The sequence below is a fragment of the Martes martes genome (assembly GCF_963455335.1).
Source record: "Martes martes genome assembly, chromosome: 9".
Lineage (NCBI taxonomy): Eukaryota > Metazoa > Chordata > Mammalia > Carnivora > Mustelidae > Martes > Martes martes.
In genome coordinates this window covers 118,471,145-118,494,474 of record NC_137896.1, presented here as the reverse complement: position 1 = coordinate 118,494,474, position 23,330 = coordinate 118,471,145, and the positions used below count along the sequence as shown (strand labels likewise).

The following is a 23,330-nucleotide window of genomic DNA, read 5'->3' as shown; positions in this document are numbered from 1 at the left end:
TGATCAAGAAATTTCTTTAATGCTAATAAAGTTCACGGGACGGAATGGAATAGCGCACATACTTTGTATGATCCACGGAAACCCTGACCTGCAAAGACACATGAGCCACTCCACCCGTCTCCAATCCCAGGGTTGCCAAGCCAAGCGCTCTTCTAAAGTCCAGTGTCAGCCAGAGGCTCCCAGGGACAGTAAGTGGGAGGAGCTCCTAACAGTGATGGCCACTGAACTCCAAGGCCAGGTTTTGAGGACACAATGGCCACTCAGCCACTGAACGAAGAGGGGAGAAGAGTAAACGGCTCACCAGGCAGGACCCTGTCACTCACATCAGAATTTTGAGTGCAAACTGAGGAAAGGCGGCTGCACAGGGATCGGGGCAGCGCAGGGCCCAGAGAGCACCCATACAACAGTACCCACCCACCACCACCCCCGGGCCCCAAAGAGCCCCGGCTCTGAATATGCAGCCAGAGCGAGAGCCTGCCCAGCAAGGCCGCTCTTGGATTTGAGAAACTGTCCTCCATTTCCGGAAGAAAGCCGTGCCCATGACACTTAGCATCCTATGCCGAAGCTGGGATACGTGCAAGGAAGCAGGCCCTTACAAGCAGCTCAGCTGTTTATTTAGTCAGTAGAAAAATGACTTTACAGGTGTGCGGCGCATAAAGGGAGACGGGGCCCCACTCTCACGCTACAGCACTCCAGTCCAGTCCAGTGCCTGGCGCCTGGTCTGCAGGGGTGCCCGTGAGCACGTGAGCTATCTGGACGCCCCAGAGCATCTCCTAAGTGTGCTGCCCCCGTGGGGGGCACCGATTTCGTGCCCGGCAGCTGGGCCTGACAAGAAGGGTCTGAGGAGCCAAGTCCTAGAAGCGGCCCAGCACGGTGGCTAAGAGAGCCATGCGTATGTACATGCCGTTCTCGGCCTGGCGGAAGTAGGCTGCTCGGGGGTCCGAGTCCACCTCCACGCTGCAAGAGAAGGAAAAGGGTTGGCACACAGCCCACGATGGCCTGTCCAGGACCAGGCGCCCTCCCCCAGCCAGCCCCCATTCTGAAGCCGCGTCACCTTATCTCATTGACTCGGGGCATGGGGTGCATCACCACCATCTTCTTCTTGGCCCGCGTCATGATGTGGGGGGTGAGGATGAACTGGCCGAAGCACTGTGAGTGAGACAGGGGCCCCGTCAGTGCCTCAGGGCTGGGGTGGCCGTGCGGCCACGAGCCTGCGATCCTCCAGGTCCCCTCCACTCCAGCCCTTAGTTCTCAGGAACGAGGGGCCCCGTCAAGCTCCCGGGGCCCTGCCTTCCCCACCACCAGTCTGGACGCCGCACAGTTCCAGGCCTCCCCCAACCGTGGCACTCACAGCTTCATACTCCTGGCTGGAGTCGAATCGTTCTTTCTGGATTCGAGTCATGTAGAGCACGTCGGTGTCAGGCAGGGCTTCCTCAATGCTCTCGAACTCCTCCTGGAGGGCAAGGCCGAGCCAGAGTGAATGCAGCGCTGGGCTCTTGCTGCCCAACCCGCGCGACCCACGGCCTCCCGGGGCCTCACCTGCTTGGTGCCGCGGGCCGCCACAAAGGCCCGCACATTGGCTGGCATGCGCAGGCTTGGGGGGGCCACGTAGCGCAGGCTGACGCGGTACTGGGTGAGCAGGCAGGCCAGAGAGTGCACGGTGCGCCCATGCTTCAGGTCCCCCACCATCGTTATCTAGGGGAGGAGTCTAATCACCAGAAGGGCCCCCAGACCGAGCACCGGCACCTCCGTTTTCCAGCTTTTGCTCTCAGGACCAGGATGGAGGCCTCCCTGCTGCAGCAGGCCTTGGCGCAGAGAAGGTCCTTCCCACAGGCAGCCCCCTGCTCCGGAGCTTCCCCAGGCGGGCCCCCAAGCCCTGCCACAACCCTCACCGTCATGCCGTTGACAGTCCCAAGCTCCTCCCGGATAGTGAAGATGTCCAGCAGAGCCTGGGTGGGATGCTCTCCGACCCCATCCCCCGCGTTGATCACTGGCCTCCGGCAGTGCTTGGCTGCCAGCTGGGAACAGGGGGAACAAGAAAGGAGACCCTTGGCTTCTGCATTTTGGTGGCTCCCACTCCCAGCCGAGTCCCACTCTTCCCGGGTCCCCCTCCCTGTCTGGCCCAGAGACTCGCAGTCACGTCCTTGGACCCATCCCACCCGACCCTGTCCCAGTGCGCAGAGGGCCTCACCTCCACCGCTCCGGGCTGGGGATGCCGAAGCACGACCACGTCAGCGTAGCAGCTCATGGTCTGCACAGAGTCGGCCAGGGACTCGCCCTTCTGGACCGAAGACGTGGCTTCCGAGAAGCTGAGCACAGCCCCCCCCAGCCGGGCCATGGCTGCGGCAAAGGAGCTGCTGGTCCGCGTGCTCACCTCATAGAACATGGAGGCCATCACCTTCCCCTGGCGGGAGGGCAAGATTCGATGTCAACATGGGTGCTCATCGTGGGGACAGCACGGGCTGCGGCTTGCTTCCCCCCACTTACACGGGAGGGGCACTGAGAGAAACCCTCCCTGCAAACCTCCTCGTGACTGTCCTGACGTTGATGTTCCCGTGAGTGTCATACTGAGCTAAAGGCTCCGCTTCCAAAAAAATCATTGCTAAGTATCTGAATGAGATACTCATTGTTCTGGGGGAGAAGGAAATACCCAGTTCTATGCCATGAATCCGTCTGCATAGACCAAGTGACCAGATTAGTAGGCTCATACACTGGTGCCCAGGACCCTGGCAGTCAGCTAACTACTGGTCAGAGGAGGGCAAATGTGGGGGGTCTGGGGGCCTGGGGCAGCCAGAACTTCTAGAGCAGAGAAGGCTGAGTAACTCATGGTGGAGGGTTTAGACTCACAGGAAGGGACCTATGGCAGGAGAGGGGGATCCTTCTAATCACCGCATAGCCCTGCTGACAGGGTCCTGGACCCACAGCCCACAGCCCTGACCCTGACCTTGAGTATGTCGAGGCTCCGCTCCTTCTGTACCATCATACGCAGCGTGTGTGCCACATTGAACAGGTGAGACATCTAAGAAAGACCCCCACGTCAGCTGGAAAGGCAGTGGTCCCCAGATGTCCTAGCCCCAACTTCCCAGATTCTCAAAGCTCTGGATGTCCCCATCCTCCCTCCCCCAGGCACCTGATCCTTGGTGAATTGCTGGACAGACAGGATATGTTGACCCACTAATGAGTGCAGCAGGGGTGAGGTCTGGGGGTGCAGCAGGCCAGGGGTCCCCAGGTTCTGGGGTGACGCCTGTCTAGGTACTGGTGGTGGTGGGTAGCAGGTGCCATCAAGAGTTCCCATCAGCTCTGCAGTGAGGGACGGGGCAGAAGAGGGGGGTCAGAGGGCTCCTCCTACACAGGCCAGATGAGACAGGTCCCCGAGGTGAGTGTGTGTTCCGGGGGAGTCTCACCTGGCTCAGCTGCCTTCCGGGAGGACTTCTCCTTTGGATCCTCAGCTACAAACAGGGCAACAGGACAGATGTAAGCCTGCAACTAGGGTTTGTGAAGAACCCCCATTTCCCCCGCACTCTGGATCCCAGCGTCTGTGTTAAACCAACTCACACAACAGCAGCTGTAGCAGGTTAGGGGAAAACAAGAAGGACCGGCAGCCCGGGGGACACGCAAGTTGACTTCCCACGGGGGCTGCTGTGTGTGAGCAGTGGTGCCCTCCCAGGGCCCTCCCAGGGCCCTCCCAGGCGGCGAAGGGATCCTAGGCAAGGGGAACGGCCAGGCTCACACCAACCAACAACCTGGATTTACCCCACGTTCTGCTGCCCCGTGGGATCCCAGCTCCCGGGCGGAGGAACACAGCTGCCCACAACAAGAAAGGGCTGTGAGAAGCCGCGGGGTGCCTACCTCATGCTAGAGAGACTGATTCAGGCAGAGGAGGGTGGGTAGAGCAGGTCAGACTAGCATGAGGGGATGGCCAAAGGGACAGGGTAAGCGTCCACCAAGGACACCGTGGGGGAAGAGGAGCCTGTCCCTCCACATCTCTAAGTCCAGGTGGCCCCATCCTCCACATCCCAGGACCTCCCTCGTACCTGGCAGACCTGGATCGGAAGCTCGGTGGATCCGGGGTGGCAGGTGGAAGCGGCCATCGGGAAGCCCCGGGACGGCCCGGCGGGGCCTTTCAGGTGTCTGGAGAGACACGGATGTTTTGCAATGTACTGACCCAACTCCTCAAGTTCAATTCCTCAAGAAAAGCCAAACCACTCACTGTCCACCATGAGAATGGAGTGAATTCCATTCTCCATCACCTCCCCTCAGATCCGTCCTTCTGCTATGCCGTGCTTGACAGAGACAGACAGACTAGCCTTTTAGAGGCGTGTGCTAGCCCCATGACAGGCCCCCAGATAAACCTCCAGCTGGGTTAATAAGAGGCTTATCTTTTCCCTAGGTAGGTAACCTCCTAAACTGAGAATTGATTCCATCTTCTACAGTAAACAAAGAGGTAGATGGTGGAAATTTTAAGTGTCGAGTACAGAGCCTTCTACCCCCAAACCACCAATGAAAACACCTGTGTTGTTCGCCCTGTCCCTGGCTGCACCCCCCAACACACCCCCCAACCCCCGGATACCGTGGTTATCTCACTGGTGGCAGGGGCTGGAGGCGTGAGCTGGGGAACAGCCCCCTGAGGCCACTTGCGTACATCCTGTCCGTAGCCAGGAGGGACCAGGACCTGCGGACAGAAGGCAGGAGTGGGCGAATAAGCAGGGGGGAAAGAGCCGGACTGAGACCCTAAAAGAATGGAAGCTGAAAAGAAAAACCGTCTCAGGGGACCTGCACCCACCCCCGTCTACGGCAGCTCAGGGAGGTGGTAGCACCATAGAGAGGAGCTGGGCGGGAGGACAGTGGGATGGAAGTCACTACTGAGGATGGGGCTCGGGCCATATGCGTACCTGCCCGTCGATATAGGCCACCTCCCCTCGTAGAACCACTCGACGGACGGTTCCCTTCACCTTCTGCCCTTCAAAGGGCGTCCAGTGAGCCTTGGAGAAGGGCATGTGGCTGGGGATGGTCCACTCGTGCTCCAAATCCACCTGCCCAGAGTCACAGGTCAAGTGAGAGTCACGCGCTGCAGAGCCCCCCACCGCCCCGCCTGCTGGGCCCGTGCGCCCGCACCTCCACGTAGGTGTCCTCCTGGGGGGGCAGGTGGAAGATGCGGCGGGGGTTGTGGTGCAGCCGCTGCAGCAGGTCGTCCAGACTGAGCCGGCCCTCGCTGACGGCCGTCAGCAGCAGGGGCAGCATGGTCTCCAGCCCCGGGAAGCCGGGGGGAGGCTGGGGTCCACACTTCTCCTCCAAAGTGTGGGGGGCTGGGAGGAAAGAGAGCAGCACTGTCAGGCCCGACCACCTCCCCGTCTGGGGAGTCACACAGGCCACCGGGACTGCACTGCCGCCCTAGCCCTGACGCTTATCTCTTCGGGTTGTGTGGGAAACAAGTATGCGGGGCAGCTGCCACACTGGGGGACCGCACCTTTCGCCCACCTTCGCGTATTTACGATTTTACTCATTTGCTCATCAGTTCCTTCAGGGAGGATTTATGGAGCACCCATCACAGCCCAGGTGCTCTGCTACACGGGTCAAGGCCCAGTCCTTACGGAGCCCAGAGGCCCTGAGCTGGGGCCCGAGCCCTGCTGGGCAGCGAGTTCGCTGTGGGGCCTCTCACCATGGTCTGAGGCGAAGCAGTCGATGACAGCCATGTTCTCCCACAGGGCCTCCACGTCCTGGCGGGAGCCGAGCTCGGGCCGGACCTCCCCCTTCCCCGAGCCCAGGCGCTGCAGGTCATCGCGGCTCAGGAACAGATGGTGGGGGGCCACCTCACAGGTGACTGGCAGCCCCCGCGCCTTGGCAGCTTTAATCAGTAGGATCTGGGTAGGGGGAGAGTAGGGAGATCTAGCGGAGGCCTCCCTCATGCCCTGCCCAGCAAGGTCTCTGCTTCCAACTTCCCCTCTAGGAAAGGGACAGGGCAGACAGGCCGAGTGCTGCCTCCACGCTCCCCGCGCCCTCTGACCCCCAGCAGGAACGGCCCTGGGACCTCCGGTGGACTCTCACCTCCTCCTTCCGGGCCACATGACATATGTGCACTGAGCGCTGGGTAAGCTGGGCCACCATGAGGACAGCGGCCACACTCTGCCGCTCCGCGTGGGCCACAATGGGGAGGTGGGAGGGCCACGTCTCAAAGTGCTGGGGACAGAAAGAATGTAGCAAGGAGCGTGCAGAGCCTTTCCTGGTCTGAGCTCATCAGAGCCCAGAGCCCTCCTAGAGCTCTAGACACTTCACTGCTGTTAGCCCACTCCGTGAGGTCCTCAAGCTGGGAGGCACCAGCTGGCTGCCTCCTCCCACGGGCCCACTCCCTACCTCCATCCACTGGGCCACATTGTCCAGCCGAAGCTCAGAGAAGGTCTCATTGAGGTAGAGCTTCAGCCCAGCGGCAGACCCGGCTACAGCACCCAGGGTTCCTGCATTTTCTGACGAGGCTCCGAGAAATAAGGCAAAGTCACAGCGGGCGCCAGCCTCTGCCAGCTGGAGAGGGTACACAGGAGATAAGGCCTACTGGCATCCATGCCAGCCTGGCACCAGTGGCCTGGGCCCCTAGGCTTCTGTGAGGGGCAGAGAGAAGAGGGATCCGGGAGGCAGGCAGGGACACCCAGGACACCAGGAAGCAGGAGTGCCAGGGCTCACCTTCTGGGCCAGGGCGAGGGCTGGCGCATCAATGATGGGGGGCCGGGTATTAGGCATGGCACACACCATGGTGACGCCCCCAGCCAGGGCAGCAGCGGTGCCTGAGGCAAAGTCCTCCTTGTGCGTTCCCCCCGGCTCCCGCAGGTGCACATGGATGTCAATCAATCCTGGGAGAACACGGCCATGACCAGATTAGACGGCAGTTCAGAGACACGAAGGACATCAAACATGTGAACTGGGGTGGCAGGAAAAGCAGCAGCAACTGATAGGAGCGAGAGGCGGCAAGCTTCCTCCATCAGCGGCACAGTGGGTCGTGGGAGGAAAGAGCTCAGAGAGGGCTAAGCTGGCCCCCACGCTCTGTGCCGTCCAGACAGGGTCCGTACCGGCTGCTACCAGTGTGCAGAAGCCAGGTTCTGCCAAAAGATGCACTCACCAGGAAGCCGCACAAGCTTTTGGGAAGTCATACAGTCAACGTGCACCTTCAAAGGAGGGGCAGGCCCAATCTGGCCCAGGGCCTGCAGGTGAAAACCGCAGTCAGCTCTGATTTCAGGGGATCCCGGGAGTTGTAGGTAGGGACTGGGTTTCCCCCATAAACCAGGTTCTACTCCCCCTCTCTACCCACCTTTTCTCTCTCTGCAGCTGCAAAGGCTGGTTATTGGCCTAACTACTTCATACTGAGATCTCCCAACCCCAACACCCCTCACTTCTCCCTCTGGCCCCATTAACACTGACTGTTGCCCTCCCAGCACCCAGGCCCCAGTCACCTCCACAAACAGTTTGGTGCACTTGATATCAATGATGAGGGGCACGGAGAAGTCAGCGGCCAGGCGCCGGGTGCGGTAGCCCTTAGTGACAAAGGAAGAGAGACGCCGGCCCCCTGCCCCGCGCATCGACAGATTAATCACTAGCTCGAAGTGATTCTCAGCCAGCTGCTCCAGGATGCTTCGCTGTGGCGGGCACTCACCATCCACTGCCTCCTCAAAGTGCCAGTCCACAGCTGTTACCTGCGGCCCAGAGACAAGGTCAAGGGCTAACCTGAGTCTGGCGGGAGTCAGGAAGGACAGCCTGAAGGGAAGGGAGGTGGCCTAGGAACCCATACGAGACTGGGGACCCACGTGGTGGAGACCGAGGCTGCTCTATTTGCTACTGGCAAAGTATGTTTCTTGACAGGAAAGACATCTACTCTATGGTTACCAAGGCCTGTGCGGTATAAGCCCACACCTGCACGTACAGAAATAATATTCTGGAAGAAAATACACCAAAAAGGTTAATAGGGCAAAAGAAACTGTAAGAAACCTCTTTCCTTGCTTTCCTGCATATTCTATTTGCTCTACGTGAAATACACAGGACTTGTACAATGACAGAAAAAGCAGGGGAACAGAGAGAATTCTGTGGTACGTGGGGTAGGCTGAGGGAGCTCCTGTACCTTGACGCCGTGCTCGGTGTAGAAGTCGGCGGTGCCCAGACTGGCGTAGAGGCTGTAGCCCAGGCTCTCCAGCAGCCGCACGGTCGGGAGCAGCTCACTTTTGTTCTGCACCAAGCAGAAAGAGGAAGAGGTTGCGTCTCCCGTCTTCCACTTCAAGGTTAGCCCAGGCCCAGAAAGCCAAGGCCATCTGCCCCAACCTCTCTGGGCAGTGCCCCCAGCCTGGGGTCTGTACCTTATAGCTGCCAATGGTCAGCAAGATGTTCTTCTTGGGGATCTTAAAGCCAGTGCTTAGCATGGCCTTGAGGTAGGCCTCGCAGCGGCTCTCCCCAAAGCCAGCCACCTCCCCAGTGCTGGTCATCTCCACGCCCAACACCACGTCGGCACCCGCCAGGCGTGAGAACGAGAACTGAGGGACCTGAGGGAGCAGAACGCGAGATGCCAAGGCGAGATGCCAAGAAGGGGCCCAACTCTCCTCACCAGGAGCGGCAGCCACGGCCCCTTCTCCTTGGCCTCATCCAAGAGGTGAGGTTAGCCTTCCCTGGTGCTGCTCCGCCCGTCAGTCCCCTGCTTCCCAAATACACTCCGGCTCTTCCCTCAGTTTCCTATTCCTTGGCCTTGAACACTTCCTCAATAAGCTCAGCAAATCAAACTTCCGGACTGTCCTTCAAGACCCAGTTCAGATACCACCTCTCCTCCTAGGCCTTCCCAGGTCGCGCCTTTTGGAAGTGGCATCTCTTTTCTGAAAACTCCTCTGGCATCTTATTCTTATCTCTGCTACGTAGGTCATCATAGACTGTAACAGAAGCAGGTTTTTGGACCCAACTTCCCTTGCCTCCCGTCACTCGAATGTGACTCCTAAGGGACGGACACCATCCTATCACCCTCATGGCCCAGTGGTGCCGTGCCCACAACAGTTGCTTGGGTTTACGTGCTGACTGACCTCCCATGGGTGCAGTAAATGAACGTTCTCCCACTACGTGCCTCCCTGCTTCTGACTTCTAACCTCAAGGTTTCAATGCTCCATACCTTTACGCCCACGACTCCGGTGCCTGTCATGAGCCCCACAGGTTCCACTTCTTCCCCCATGATGACCCGTGTGGCCAATGCTACTAGGTCCACACCTAGTGTCTTGGAGACGAAAGGGAAGGAGCGAGAGACACGCACGTTGCATTCGATGACTTTTAGCTGGTCGTCCTGGGGCAGAGAGGGACTGATCAGGCCTGCTGCACGCTGGGCTTGTTGATGCTACTCCACTGACCTTGACTCTCCCCGACTTACCACTCTGTGGGTAACCAGTCTGGAATAACTAACTGTCACAAACCCTGACTAGGACCCCCTCCCTCCAGCTTCTGAGCCTACTCGGATGAGGGCAGAAGACAGTGAGCCTTGCTGGCCCTGCGGCCCCACAGAATGAGGGGGTGCTAGTCCCTTCCCTCAGTCCGCTCTTACTACCTTGGCAATGAGCTGCAGATTGAAGGGTCCCGTGACCTGCAGCTCCTGGCCCACAGCATGCACGATGGCTTTAATCCGCTCTAGGGTTTTGGCAGTGATGTCTTGTGGTGGGGTCACCAGCGTGGCATCACCTGAATGCACACCTGCATTCTCCACGTGCTCAGAGATGGCAATGGCTGCCACCACACCATCACGGGCCACAGCATCCACGTCGATCTCCTAGTGAGGAGGTAAGGACCATGCAGTATAGGGCAGCGGGCCATTTTCTTCTCCCACTTGCCTTAGGAGGCTCCCTTTAACAACCCTCCTTCCCGGTCCACCAGGCCTACAAAGTGTTGCAGGACCAGAGAGGGGAGTTTCCACCCAGGCTGGGGAACCCACCCTTACAGACTTATAGTCTGTGGCCCTACCTTGGCCTCCTGGATGAACTTGGAGATGACCACAGGGTGCTCCTTGGAGACGGCTGCCGCGCTGCTCAGGAAACGTTCCAGGTCCCCATCGGTATAGGCCACGTTCATAGCAGCGCCGCTCAGCACGTAGGAGGGGCGCACCACGCAGGGGTACCCCACTGTCTGGCAGAACTGGCGAGCAGACTAAGGGTACAGCTGGGTTGGTCACGCTCACCCCTGACCTCCTCCAGCTTCCAGCCCCCCACCAGGCCCCAGCCCACCTCTAGATCACTGAGCTCCCTCCACTGAGGCTGGCTGATACCGATGGTGTCGAGGAGCCGGGAGAACTTGAAACGGTTCTCAGCTGAGTCGATGGCTTCAGGGGATGTGCCCAGGACTCGGCACTGCTGCCGATGCAACGCCATGGCCATGTTGTTGGGCAGCTGCCCACCCATGGAGAGGATCACGCCTTCGGGGTTCTCTAGCTCATAGATGTCCATCACCACCTTGGTGTTAAGAGAAAGAGCGAGTGGAGGCAGCCGGAGGTCAGGGATCTGGGCCTTCCTGCTCACTGCTCCTCACCCTCTTCCCACTTCCCGTCAAACCCCACAAGTTCCAAGGAATCTTGGGTCAGCCAGCCACTCCCATGTGACCCTGGCCCCGCAGGCTAATGAGCGGTCTTCATTTCTCTCACCTCAAAAGAGATCTCATCAAAGTACAGTCGGTCACACATGTCATAGTCTGTGCTGACGGTCTCTGGGTTGTAGTTCACCATGATGGTCTTATAGCCCATCTGTGATAGAGAGGGAAATGAGATTTAGCTATTAAGTGGGAGGAAGAACAGAGAAAAACTAGGACAAAACCCCCTCCTTCTTTTTTCTTTTTTAAAAGATTTTATTTATTTGACACAGAGAGAGATCTCAAGTAGGCTGAGAGGCAGGCAGAGAGAGACAGAGCGGGGGAAGCAGGCTTCCTTCCGATGCGGGACTCGATCCCAGGACTCTGAGACCATGACGTGAGCCGAAGGCAGAGGCTTAACCCACTGACCCACCCAGGCGCCCCAAAACCCCCTACTTCTAACAATACTTCAGCTTTCTCTGAAATGGCTGTGAGGGACACCTGCCTTGGGAGGGAAGCAGGGCCAGCACTGGAGGTATCAGAGAAGTAGGTACAAAGTGTTGGAGAAAAGACACATGCCCTGTGAGAGGCCCAAGATGGCCTAAGGGGAGGGCTCCCTCTCACACCTAACCCCACTCCTCCCAAAGCCCTAAGACAGATGCAAGTGTAGCACTTAACAGAAAGTGCCAGGGTCAAGTGTGGGTGGAAGGCGACTGCTGGACCTGAACGGAGCAGTAAAGGGAACAGTATGAAAGACTAGCTCTTGGACCTTTCGGAGCTGCCGGATGCAGCCCACGGCACACCAGTCAAACTCAACGCTGGAGCCTATCCGGTAGACGCCAGAGCCTAGGACCAGGACATGAGGCGTTCGGAAGGTGAGGTCATGGGTGGTGCCCCAGTAGGTCAGGTACAAATAGTTGGTCTGGGCTGGCCACTCAGCCGCAACCGTGTCGATCTGTTTCACCGCCGGGCAGATCCTCTGTTCTTGCCGCAGCTTTCGAATGGCCAGCTCTGTGCTGAAGGAGAAAAAGGGTCAAAAACAGAGCCCTGCGGGGGGTGTGGCGGGGTGAACTACGTAGACGAGTGAGGTCCCGGGGCAGGGAACGGAGAGGAAGACAGCCCAGGGACGAAGGTCAGAGGCCTCCAAAGCTCCGAGGGCCATGCACTAGCACAAAGGCCCCACGTCCTCAGCCCCAGGTCCTCACCACCACCTCTGACCTCAGAACAGCAAGGGCAATCTGCTTGTCCGAGAAGCCAAGGCGCTTGGCCTGCTGCAGCAGGTCTGGGGGCAGAGGCCGTCCACGATGCTGTTCCAGCAACTGCGCGTGCGCCACGATCCGCTTCATCCCGTGCAGGAACCAGCGGTCGATGCGTGTGAGCTCGTACAGCCGCTCCACCGAGTAGCCGGCCCACAGAGCTGCCGCCACCACGAAGATGCGCTTGTCGGTTGGCGTCTCCAGCTCCTAACAGGGAGGGCGGACAGATGGATATGGCAGGACTGCAGAGAGGGACGTGTCCAAATGTTACGCATAATAGTCCCAATCCGTTTGCAGCGCTTCAGAAAGCCTGAAAGCAGCAGCGCCACTGTTTTAGGAGAGGAAGCTGCAGAAAAGGAACAAGAGCCAAAGCTCTGTGACTACAAAAACCTGTAGGCAAATCTTGGCTCTGCCTCTTTCTGGCTGAGCAGCCAGCTTATCAGCAAGCTCCGCGAGCTCTCTAGGCCTGTCTCACTGTCCCTGGAAACGAGCTTAAGAATACATCCTCATGCAATGATAGAAGGGATGAACCGCGAAATTCTCAGCCATGTGGAAACACAGCAAACGCCCGGTAACGACTGCTGCTCTTAGCGGTACAAGCCCGTGGGCTGAAGGCAGAGGGGGTCCTCTTCAGGGATGCTGCCAGGGGAAGGGAGCCACTTACCATATCACTGACCGGCTTCACCGTGTGATCAAAGCCCACACAGTTCTCATCTACCATCCGAAGAGCCTTCTGGAAGGCCTCCTCAAAAGAACGCCCAATGCCCATGACTTCACCTGGAGGAACAGGATGTAAGGACTGAGGACCTGGAGGCAGGAGGTGCTGCCCAGAATTTCTATGATTTAGTCAGGTCTCTTGGGACAAGTTCCACCGTGGTAGTATGTACGGTGTCTCATTGTTGAGGAATCTTCCATGGAAGTTCCTTTCCTTAGCATTTTCATGACCTGTGTTTATTAGTGACCCCGGAACCAAAATGTCTAAAATGGTAATGGGGATACTCGAACATTCAGTTTATCACAGTGACCCAACCCCCGATGGTTATCCACTTAATTCGCTTTATTCCAATGGTGATGACACTGTCTGGGATCTGTCTCATCCTTTCAAACTTCTTGACAGTCTGGATAACAGGAAGATGACCCCACTACTCTTTGGATCCATCCAGAGATAATCACGTTTACAACGCTTATTTTGAAGTATTTCTTCCTGGACTTTTTTTTTTTTCAAATAGGTTTTATATATGGTTATAAAACATGTACAATTTCTAACCTGCTTTTTCTCTCATCATAAGCTTGTTCCCACATTGCTATGTGATCTTATTACCAGCCGTTTAATTCCTGTATGATTTACTGTAACTGAACTGCTCACTTCTGGACACCTAGCTTTGAAGTGTTTATCCTTCTAAGTGAGGCTGTGATATCTTTAGGCTTTGGATTATCTCCTCAGGATACATTTTCAGAAGTGCAGAGGCAATAGATAAGGCCCTTAACAAATATTACTTGCTTCACAGAAGCTTGTGTTTCATAATACACAGAGTTAAGTCTAACCACCTTCTAAGAAATATGTGCAATTATTTAAACAATCTTTGCTCGTAAATGAAAATGTTACCTCATTTTAGATTTTTATTTACTAATAAAAGGGAACGCCCGTCTCTACAAACCTTCCAGGTTTGCTTATTAATCTCCTCTTCCATAAAGTTTTGTAATGTCCTCTGACAATTTACCCTAGGGTCTTCAAGTATTTCTTATTTTTCTAATTACAATCCTAATTGTTTCTTTAAAGGAATTTTAAAATACTAAAATGCTAATAGTAGTGTTAGGGAAGTGGATGATAAAGTGATTTTATTCAACTCCTTTGTAATACGCTTGTATTACAAAAGCGTTGATTTGGGGCAAAAGAGAAACCCTCCACATTCACACATGCGTGCCTATGAAGACTCTGGAATCACCCATATATATATATCTATCTCCAAATTAATCTGTGTGTGACATGACTATAGACGACTACTCTTTTGTGGTTCAACTACTTTGCTAATCTCTCAATGGTTCATGTATCTTACTTATACAATAAATGTTATAAAAAGTTACCAAGATCCCATTCTAAGGACACTTCAACAAACATAAAACATTTAAAGGTCTCATCTGGGAATCAATCTTTTTCCTATTTTCAGTCCACTTCTCTTCACCAACAACTTAATTATGGCTTCAGTCCCATGTTTATTATAATTTTCATGTAACAGAAAATTCATCTCCAGAAGGAACAACTTGGCAGTCTTGTATGATTTCTAAAAATTCCAAAATAATATCTGAGCTTCCTTAGACTTGCCTGTTTAAAGGCTACTACTGCTCTTAATGGAAATTTGGAACACAATGAAATGCTCTTATCCTTAGCTGGAAACACTGTGGTATGTGAAATGCTTGCTTTGGTTGAAATGTTTCAGAACAGGCTAGAGTGACTTAAAGGGACACCACAGGGAAGCACGGTGACTCAATTCCAACACATTTGACCACCGCTTGGATGTTGACCATTACACCCAGCCATCGTTCGCTGCTACGTTTCCTCGTCTTTTTGAAAAAGTTCTTGGATGTCCTACTCTGATCTTAAAAGTCGTGTTAAAACAAAAACAAAAACAACGTGGTGACCATGGCAGAAAGCACCTGGAGGAGGAGATGGGCGGACACCAGCTGCCACTGCAGTTCTCAGAACAGCACGCCTCACTTCCCCGAAGCATCAGTACTCAAATTCGCACAGAGAACAAACTGTCACTGGTATTAACAGCCTAGTGATGAGGCCGTGGGCAAAATGCAACGCGAGGCCGTGGGTAGAGTTTCACGAAGCCACTCTCGCCGCCGACAGGAAACAGAGTGTGACAGAGGTGCGCGTAACTAGCAACTGGATCTGGCTTTCCATTCTTGGCTCTACCCTCTCCTCAGCCACATCACTTTCCTTCTGCGGGCACCTCAGTTTACTCATTTGTCAAGCGGGAGAGATGAGCTAGTCTGATGGCTAACACACCCTCCCAGAAATTCTGACACGCCCGCCATCCGGGCAGCGGAGGTGGCATGTGTTTTCTGGCACAGAATTCCAGATGCCTCCGAGTCCCACTCTTGACGAGGACTACCAAGTTTGAAACGTCCCTGTGAGCTCTCAGAAACCATGTTCTCAAGCTGCTGCTAACACAGGATCTGAAAGGCTATGCCAGGGAACTAACTCTATGACATTCTAGATTCTTAGGGCTGCTGGGACCCCAAAGGGTGACCTGAGGAAGGGTCTCCTGGGGTGTGTCTCTCTCACCAACGCTCTTCATGCAGCTCCCGATCTTTGTGCTGACACGGAGGAACTTGCTGAGGTCCCACCGAGGGATCTTGACCACACAGTAATCCAGGCTGGGTTCAAAGGCTGCTGTTCCCCCTGTCACGGAGTTCCTGGGAGCCACCAGGTGAAGGTGCCAGGACAGAGCAGGAGATGTAAACGGTGAGCTTCCAGACAGCTTGCTCTGTCCCCACACACTCAGACCAATGTCCTTTCCATTATCCCCGTCCCGTGAATGTTTTCTTCAGCCCCCCTGCCCGTCTGCTTTCCCCACCCTCGTACCTGAGCTCAGGCAGAGGGATGCCCAAAGCTAGCTTGGCTGCCACATAGGCCAGTGGATAGCCTGTGGCCTTACTGGCCAGGGCAGAGCTGCGAGAGAGCCTGGCATTCACTTCAATGATGTAATACTGCAAAAAGAGAGAAAGAGAGTGTCACCAGATAACTGGCCCAGAAGGCCTAAGACAGCTATCAGGAGGGCCAGAAAACAAAGCCCTCTCCGAAGGGAGAGATAGCAAAAACACCACCCCCATCCCAGTCCAACCCTACCAGGCAATCCCGACTTCTACTCCAAGGTCTGCAGGGTCAAAAGTTCTCAAAATTATGAACGGGGGTCTACCAGCTAGAACATCACCTCCAGGGCCTAGAGTCTCACCTGCTCAGACTCGGGGTTCAAGGCGTACTGCACATTGCACTCCCCAACAATTCCAAGGTGCTGGGTCACCTTGATGGCTGTCTGCCGTAGTAGCTGGTATTCCCGGTCATTCAGCGTCTGGCTTGGAGCCACCACTATGGACTCACCAGTATGGATGCCCAGTGGGTCCAAATTCTCCATGTTACACACCTATGAAAAAGGTCCCATGGAGGGCACTGCCAAAGGGAGTCAAGAGAGACAGGAGACTGCATCCCAGGGCCTGCTGCTTCTGGTGAGAGCCCACTGTGGGTCTCAGGGACATTGAATCCTCACAGATCTGAGCGTCAGGCACTGCTTTTACCAGGGCTCATACTGCCGGACAGTACCCTGACCCCACCATTACTCACCGTGACACAGTTGCCATAGGCGTCTCTCACCACCTCGTACTCAATCTCCTTCCATCCCTTCAGGGACTTATCGACCAGCACTTGGCTCGTATGGGCAAAAGCTGGGGCCACAAGGGCAAACAGCTCCTCCCTGTTGGAGGCAAAGCCAGAGCCCAGGCCACCGAGGGCAAAGGCAGCACGCACCAGCACGGGATACCCCAGCCGCTCGGCGGCTGCCTGGGCCTGTAAGGAGCAGAAGAGATGAACAAACAGATCAGGCCTCGACTGCTGGCTGCACAGAGGGTGCCTGGCTCCAGAGAAAATAAGATACAAGGACAATGACATCCTTCCGCCGTCCTACAGCCAGCCTCAAACCTGTTCAAGGGAATTTGCCGCCTCACTGGGGGCCACGTGCTCGCCGATCTCTGCCATCCTGGAGGCAAAGGCACGCCGGTCTTCCGTCAGTTCAATGGTCTCCACGGGTGTGCCCAGGACCCGGACCCCATACCGAGCTAACACTCCGGCCTTTGTCAGCTCCACACCACAGTTCAGAGCTGTCTGGCCCCCAAAAGTCAGTAAGATGCCATCTGGGCGCTCATTACGGATCACCTGAGGGAGGAGAGGAATAAGCATTCAGACCTTGGGGGTCCACAGGAGACGATCAAAGGAGTTTAGAACCCCAAAAGACCACAGGATCCCCCTACCCACGTGGGTCCCCTCCTCAGACACCAACCTTACTCCAGTCATACCTGGGTTACGTAGTGAGGTGTTATGGGAAGGAAATAGACCTTGTCAGCCAGCCCCTGGGAAGTCTGCACTGTGGCGATATTGGGGTTGATCAGCAAAGTCTGGATGTTTTCCTCCTTCAGGGCCTTAATCGCCTAGAGGGACAAAAACAGCCTATCAGTCTTGCCCGCAAAAACAAGACTATCAATGGTTTAGACCCCCAGCGTGTCTCTTCTTCTCTCTCTCCCTGTGCTCTCAGTCTCTAATAAGCAATTCGTTTCCCTCAGCACCTCACCTTTCCACGCGTTCCCCAGATCTCCTGGTTCATTCCCTCCCTACAACCAACGTTCATGCCTCAGCCCTCTCAAGACTACCCACTCCTGAGGGTCACACACCCAGAGGGACAGGGACAGACACACTTTACCTGAGAGCCTGAGTAGTCAAACTCTCCAGCTTGGCCAATGGAGAGACCCCCAGAGCCCAGGATCAGAACCTTCCGTGGTGGTGGAAGCCCAGAGCCTGGGCTGGGAATTCCAGGTGGACAGAGGCGCTCAATCAGCCGCTCTCGAACTGTGGAGGCCAAGAAAGTCATAGAACGTTCAAGATGAATGAGAGCTGAGAGATCATCTACGTTAACCCCCTCGCTTTACAGCAGGATCCAGAACAAGTCATCCCTCTAATGAGTAGCAGAGGCAGGACAAGAACCCAGGGCTCAAGACCCTGGAGCTTGTTTTCCCAGAAGAGGCATAAATAATCGTTGTGGCTTGGTTGCTTTCCCATCCCATCCCCTCCACCTACCAAGCATACCTCCCTTTCCTGGGGGCATGTCCATTTTATGCCCGTCCCAGAGCCAACGCTGTTCTTAGTTCTCCACAACCTGGATCTACTCAGGTGCTTACCTGTCTGGCCCCCAGGGTTCCCAGCAGTGGCTTCTTTCACAGTTTCCAGAAAGATATCAAAAAGTAACTCCATGTCTGAAGGACCAGCTTGGTGCTCTGGGTGAAACTGAACACTGTTGAAGAGAGGACACGTGTCGAAGAGATGGGGTCACGGAACCCGCCATCATCCCTGGCTTGGAATTGGCAGTCTTGGGGGCAGGTAACAGGATAGATGATGGGGCCCACTGCTGTGCTTTACTTTTTGCTCTTCAAGACCCTGGGGCTTCCACGCTGTAGAGAGTCAGTCACCCTACTGGAATCACCCAGACTCACCTGAAGAACGGCAGGCTGTCATGTACGATGCCTTCATTGGAACGATCGTTGGCATTGGTAAAAAGAGGAAGCCAGCCTGCTGGCAGTGAGTCTGTTTCCACAGCAAACCCATGGTTCTGGGATGTCAGAAAGCATCGCCCAGAGCCCACCAGCAGGCATGGCTGATTATGGCCTCGGTTCCCATATCTGGAGATGGAAGCACACTTGAGTCACTGGCCCCTTCCAACTCACCCCCACCCCTCACCACTCTACCGAACCCAGCTTCTGTTGCACTCAGCACCCTCAACCGACCCCTGCTCCTGTTTCAACACTAACCAACACCAACTCTATTCCCAGCCCCAGACTCCCCACCGCTCACGTCAGTAGTGCGGGCCTTCCTCTCCCCACAAGTCCCACCTCATCTTGTATGTCTTGGCCCCAATGGCTAAGGCCAACAGCTGGTGTCCCAGACAGATCCCGAAGACAGGTCGGGGATTAGGCTCAGATAAGACACGGCTCAGTGTGGATACCACACTGGGATAGGAGGCGGGGTCACCAGGGCCATTACTCAGGAAGACACCCTCATACTCTGGAGGGGGCAGAAAAGATGATGTCAAAACCAGTCGTCGAACCAGAGAGACACACTCGCAGCCCTTACCATCAGAGCAAAAGCCCTGATCTCTGTCTCCTTCCCTGCAACTTAGAGCAACTAGACCAAGGGACAGATCTTCCACCCATGCTGCCTGCCTGAAGCCCTGTACACACCCCAGCCACTCACCCCGGTTGTCTAAGGCGTGGTCCCACGGTACCACCGTGACCTCAGCACCACGCTGACAGAGACATCGGATCTGATTATACTTGAGGCCACAATCCAAAGCAAGGATCCGAGGGGTGCCCCCTGCATTGAACACCCGTGGAGCCTGAGGAATAAAGGGCAACAGTTGGCAGCTGCCATCAGTTAGGACAGACAAACACACACGAACCCCTGCCTGAGGCCTCAGCTAATCTGCCCTCAAATGATCACCCCAGTTATGGTGATAATAAAACTACTCGAGCTTGCACCACTCTCCCACTCTACCTCGGTACCTTAATTGAGACCTCTGGCACCAGGGGGCGGGCATTCGGGTCCAAGAATGGCAGTGCTGAAGGCTCTGTCCCATCCTGGACCAGTTTCCCCAGCAGAGACCCTTGCTCTCGCAACTTCTTAGTCAGCTCGCGAGTATCCACTCCTGTCAAAATAGCGCACTCTCAGAGATCACACTCCCCCAACTCAGTCATGCGTGCGGTTAGACTTTCAGAAGCACTGCATTCCAGAACCCTGAGTCACACACAGCTGTTCTAGGGGCATCAAGATCCTGGGCCATCCTGATGGAAGTACACTACCATGAAGTGTTCTTGCTAAAAATATCACATCTGAATTGAACCATGACTTCTAGATTTGTTTACAGAAAATGATACTGGGGGACAAAGAATATGCTAAACAACACTACACGAGCGTAATCAACAAAACGCGGATTGTGGGATGCTCTAAAGGAAAACGCACTTATTTTTGTCAAATGGGTTATAAGGTTCGTTGATCAAAGGGACATATCAACCGAATGTAATACACAGATCTTACTGAGATCTAGATTCAAATAAGCGGTAAAAATCATTTCGATAATAGAGAAAATTATAAACGTGGCCTGGATTTTTGATGTTAAGCAATTACTGCTACTTTTTTTAAAGATACAATAATGTTATTGTGATTTTGTTTTAAAAAGGATTCCCGATTGCTTTTTTCACAGACACTGAACTATCTGTGGATGAGATGATACAATGTTTGAGATCCGCTTCGAAAAAATGAGGGGGTTCTAGTCATAGTGGTGAAATAAATTTAGTCCTGAGTTAATGATTACAGAAGCTGGGGGTTCATTATATTATTTTCTCCTCTTGTATGTTAGAAATTTTCCATTGGAGCAAGAGCTCAGTTCCTTCTCCAACCCCCAAACCCCAATGTAAACCTTCCAAATCTGATACATTCTATCACAACCTTAGACTCATGGTCCAAAAGTGCACAAGACATCTCTTCTTTCCATGCAGGCACCTGGGCTCTGCCCAGAAATGATCACACTCGCGCCATACCTTGCAGGCCAGGTATCCCATGCTGCTGCAGCCACTGGTGTAGGGTGCGGGTGGCACTCCAGTGGCTGGGCGTGGGGCAGCACTCTCCCACCACCAGTCCTGCCACATGGATCCCCGAGGATTCAAACCACTGTCGACCGAAGTAAGAGACTGTGAGGAGCCCAGGGCCACGTATCTTCCTACCTTCTTTTCCCATTGTACAACAGGGGCCCTACACTTCAGCCACACTGAAAGACCTGGTCAGTCCTTTAACACACCAAGCAACTCATGCTTTTGTCTTTCCCCATATGAAACACTGAACACCAGGCCACCATTAATAACTGAGAAAGAGCTTTTCCTTTCCTTCCTTTTCTTTTATCCAAAGCAGAGATTACAAATCCCACTTCTGTGCAGATACCCAGGGCAGTCTGTGCCTCCTTAGGGTTCACCTAGACTCACTTGACTTCTTGCTATTTATATTGTATATAAACATGTTTCTGGATCTCCCTACCACAGGAACTATGAAGGCCTCAGGAACTAGGAGCCTGACACATAGTAGCAGTCAACAAACATTTACTGAGTGCCCACTTAGTGCCAGGCATTGTAATAGACATTGGGGGAGAAGCAGTGAATGTGCAAAAAGACAAGGTCCCGTCTTCACCATGTTAATTTGCTACTTAAGGAGCCTGAAAATTAACAAAGCAACAAGCAAGTAAATAAGATTATAATTACAGAGTATGAGAAAAGCAGAATGTAAGATAGATGCAAATGCTTTATTAAATAAAAGTTCAAGGTAGGACAGTAAGCATGATTATGCCCCTCCCCCCTTAGTAAGGGATTATCATTAAAAAAAAAGTTAATGCAAACGCACTACCCAGTATATAAGCATTTAATAACTAGAGAACTGGGTCAACTATGTGGGAGGGGATGGCATACTGAAGTCACATATGTTTAGTAGTAGAAGGTTTAAAAGACAATGGCTGTTTAGTGTTCCTCAGGTATCTGCAGGATAGTGTGGCAGAACCCTCCATGGCCAGGTAGACTCATCTGTATACGGACGGGTGCCTTCACAGCACATGTGCCACAGAAGCATCCATGGGGGACTTTCACCCTGGTCCTGTTAATTGTCTCGGTTTTGCAGGTTTGTAAATGCTTATTTTGTCAGTGTGTCTACAGCTGACAAAACTGAAGATGGGCCATATGTTAACCACCACACTGCATTATAAACAAGAATGTAGTTTTATTTACAGATTGGTGATGAGGAATGGCCCCTTCCAGGACCTAGCGTTCCTCTCGTAAGAGTTAGGGTGAATTAAAGAATGAAAGGCTCACTAAGCCTGGAAAACCAGGACAAAATGCACTTCAAGGAATACTGCACCTAGGGTGGGGTGGTTTCCCCTAATAATTTGTCAACGTTTTTCATTAGGTGAACTCTTGGTGCAACTTAGTTTCCAAATTCCAGAGGAATAGGTAGAACCTCACTGTGGGAGAAGACTGATTTTCCTTATCTAGAGATAAGAACTTCTACTGAAAAGTGGCAAAAATGAGTCAACGTCAGGAAAATAGGTTTAAAAAGAGTATCAGTGGGGTGCCTGGGTGGCTCAGTCTGTTGGACATCTACCTTTGGCTCAGGTCATGATCCTAGGGTCCTGGGATGGAACCCCATGTCTGGTACCCTGCTCCAGGGAAACCCGCTTCTCCCTCACCCTCTGCTTGCTGCTCCCCTGGCTTGTGCTATCAAATAAATAAAATCTAAAAAAAAAAAAAAAAAAAAAGAAAAGAATTATCAGCCTGACTGGGAAGGGTGTGACCCTAGCTTCCAGTCCCTTTCCCACTATGTAATCTTTTTTTTTTTTTTTTTAAAGATTTTATTTATTTACTTGAAAGAGAAAGACAGTGGAGAAGGAACACAAGAGGGGGAGTAGGAGAGTGAGAAGCAGGCCTCCTGCTGAGCCGGGAGCCCAATGCAGGGCTAGATTCCAGGACCCTGGATCATGACCTAAGCTGAAGGCAGCTGCTTAATGCCTGGGCCACCCAGGTGCCCCTCTTTCCCACTATGTAATCTTAAAGCATTGCCCCCAACACATCACTCTGCTGCTAAAAAATCTTCACCGGTTCCTTACCAAAGCCCAGACTCTTTGGCTTGGCATCCAGCAAGCGCTCTGTGCCTCTCGAGATACTTCAAGCCCTGGGTAGGATTTGTCTTATCACTTCAAGTGTGTGTGTGTATCTTTGTTCCCTCCAGGATGCCTAACTTAATGTCAGTGTCTTCACTTGACTAATAGTTAACGATCATTGGTTTGAAAAGGAAAGTAGAGAAAGCATTTGGGTGTGGCTACCTTACTGAGACCGAACTCATCCACTTCATCTGTGGGAATGCCATAGTTGCCGATCAGAGGATATGTCAGCACTAAGATTTGCGCTTTGTAGGAAGGGTCAGTGAGGGCCTCGGGGTAGCCGACCATGCCGGTTTGAAACACTGCAAGAAAAAGGCAGGGCTGCGGCTCGGGCAGGGCTGGGGCTCGGGCAGGACATCCTTCACAACACTGCCCTGCGCGATGACAATGCCCCAGCGGTGGCTGCCTTGACCTTGAGGGATGAAAGGGGCTGGGATGGGGACAGGGGCACCAAATGGGGGTGGGAGGAGGGTATGCAGGCGGGAAAATGGCGGGTTTGGGCAGGGCAAGCTGGGCAGAGAGGGGCAGCAGAGAGTGGGATGAGGTCGGCAACCGGCTCGAGCTTGCTTACCCACTTCCCCGGCAGTCGACACAGTGGCCCCAAAGGTCTGGCCCCGCAGGACCGACCCATCCTCCAACATCAGGGCCGCCATGGGAACGGAGCTCAGAGGCGGGGGCGAGCACAGAGAAGCGGCAAGCGCAGCAAGCCCCAGCCGGTGCTGGAACCACGTGAGGTCGGCGCGCCAGGAGTCGGTCCACGTGGCTAACCGCGCCGGTGGCTGGAGCGCGGGCCGCGGAAGGCGCAGGAGCTCCAGGCGCGCTGGGCGGAGGCGGACTGCGGCGGCGCGAGCTGCCGGCAGCGTGAGGGGCGGGGCCCAGCACGCAAGGGGCGGGGCCAAGCTAGCAACAGCGTGTCGGGCGTCTCCTCTACCCTCCCTCCCCACCAACTCCGCCCCATTGCAAAGTCCTGGGAAAACTAGAAAAGAAAACTGAC

The 23,330-nt window shown here is 54.4% G+C and overlaps 1 protein-coding gene across 3 annotated transcripts; it reads right to left on the bottom strand.

Annotated features, from left to right (window-relative positions):
- Positions 1-592: 592 nt before the first annotated feature.
- CAD (carbamoyl-phosphate synthetase 2, aspartate transcarbamylase, and dihydroorotase) lies at positions 593-22,989 on the bottom strand (the record flags this gene model as incomplete). Of its 3 annotated transcripts, none has more annotated exons than XM_080812938.1 (45): positions 593-957; positions 1,055-1,149; positions 1,352-1,453; positions 1,540-1,695; positions 1,893-2,018; positions 2,192-2,404; positions 2,945-3,019; positions 3,131-3,300; positions 3,405-3,449; positions 3,754-3,804; positions 4,035-4,131; positions 4,571-4,672; positions 4,893-5,033; positions 5,116-5,306; positions 5,660-5,861; positions 6,046-6,177; positions 6,352-6,516; positions 6,676-6,842; positions 7,109-7,190; positions 7,440-7,679; positions 8,102-8,206; positions 8,334-8,516; positions 9,128-9,295; positions 9,554-9,772; positions 9,964-10,146; positions 10,224-10,448; positions 10,637-10,735; positions 11,330-11,576; positions 11,779-12,023; positions 12,481-12,593; positions 15,109-15,239; positions 15,409-15,533; positions 15,779-15,967; positions 16,165-16,386; positions 16,519-16,752; positions 16,893-17,024; positions 17,294-17,439; positions 17,769-17,881; positions 18,081-18,266; positions 18,477-18,648; positions 18,838-18,979; positions 19,146-19,288; positions 20,181-20,310; positions 22,499-22,638; positions 22,908-22,989. In XM_080812938.1, the coding sequence occupies 45 exons, from the start codon at positions 22,987-22,989 to the stop codon at positions 855-857; spliced, it is 6,729 nt and encodes a 2,242-aa protein (XP_080669064.1). In that variant the 3' UTR covers positions 593-854. The 3 variants fall into 3 exon arrangements, with proteins under 3 accessions (XP_080669064.1, XP_080669065.1, XP_080669066.1); XM_080812939.1 differs by having other exon boundaries at positions 4,044-4,131; XM_080812940.1 differs by lacking the exon at positions 3,754-3,804.
- Positions 22,990-23,330: the final 341 nt, after the last annotated feature.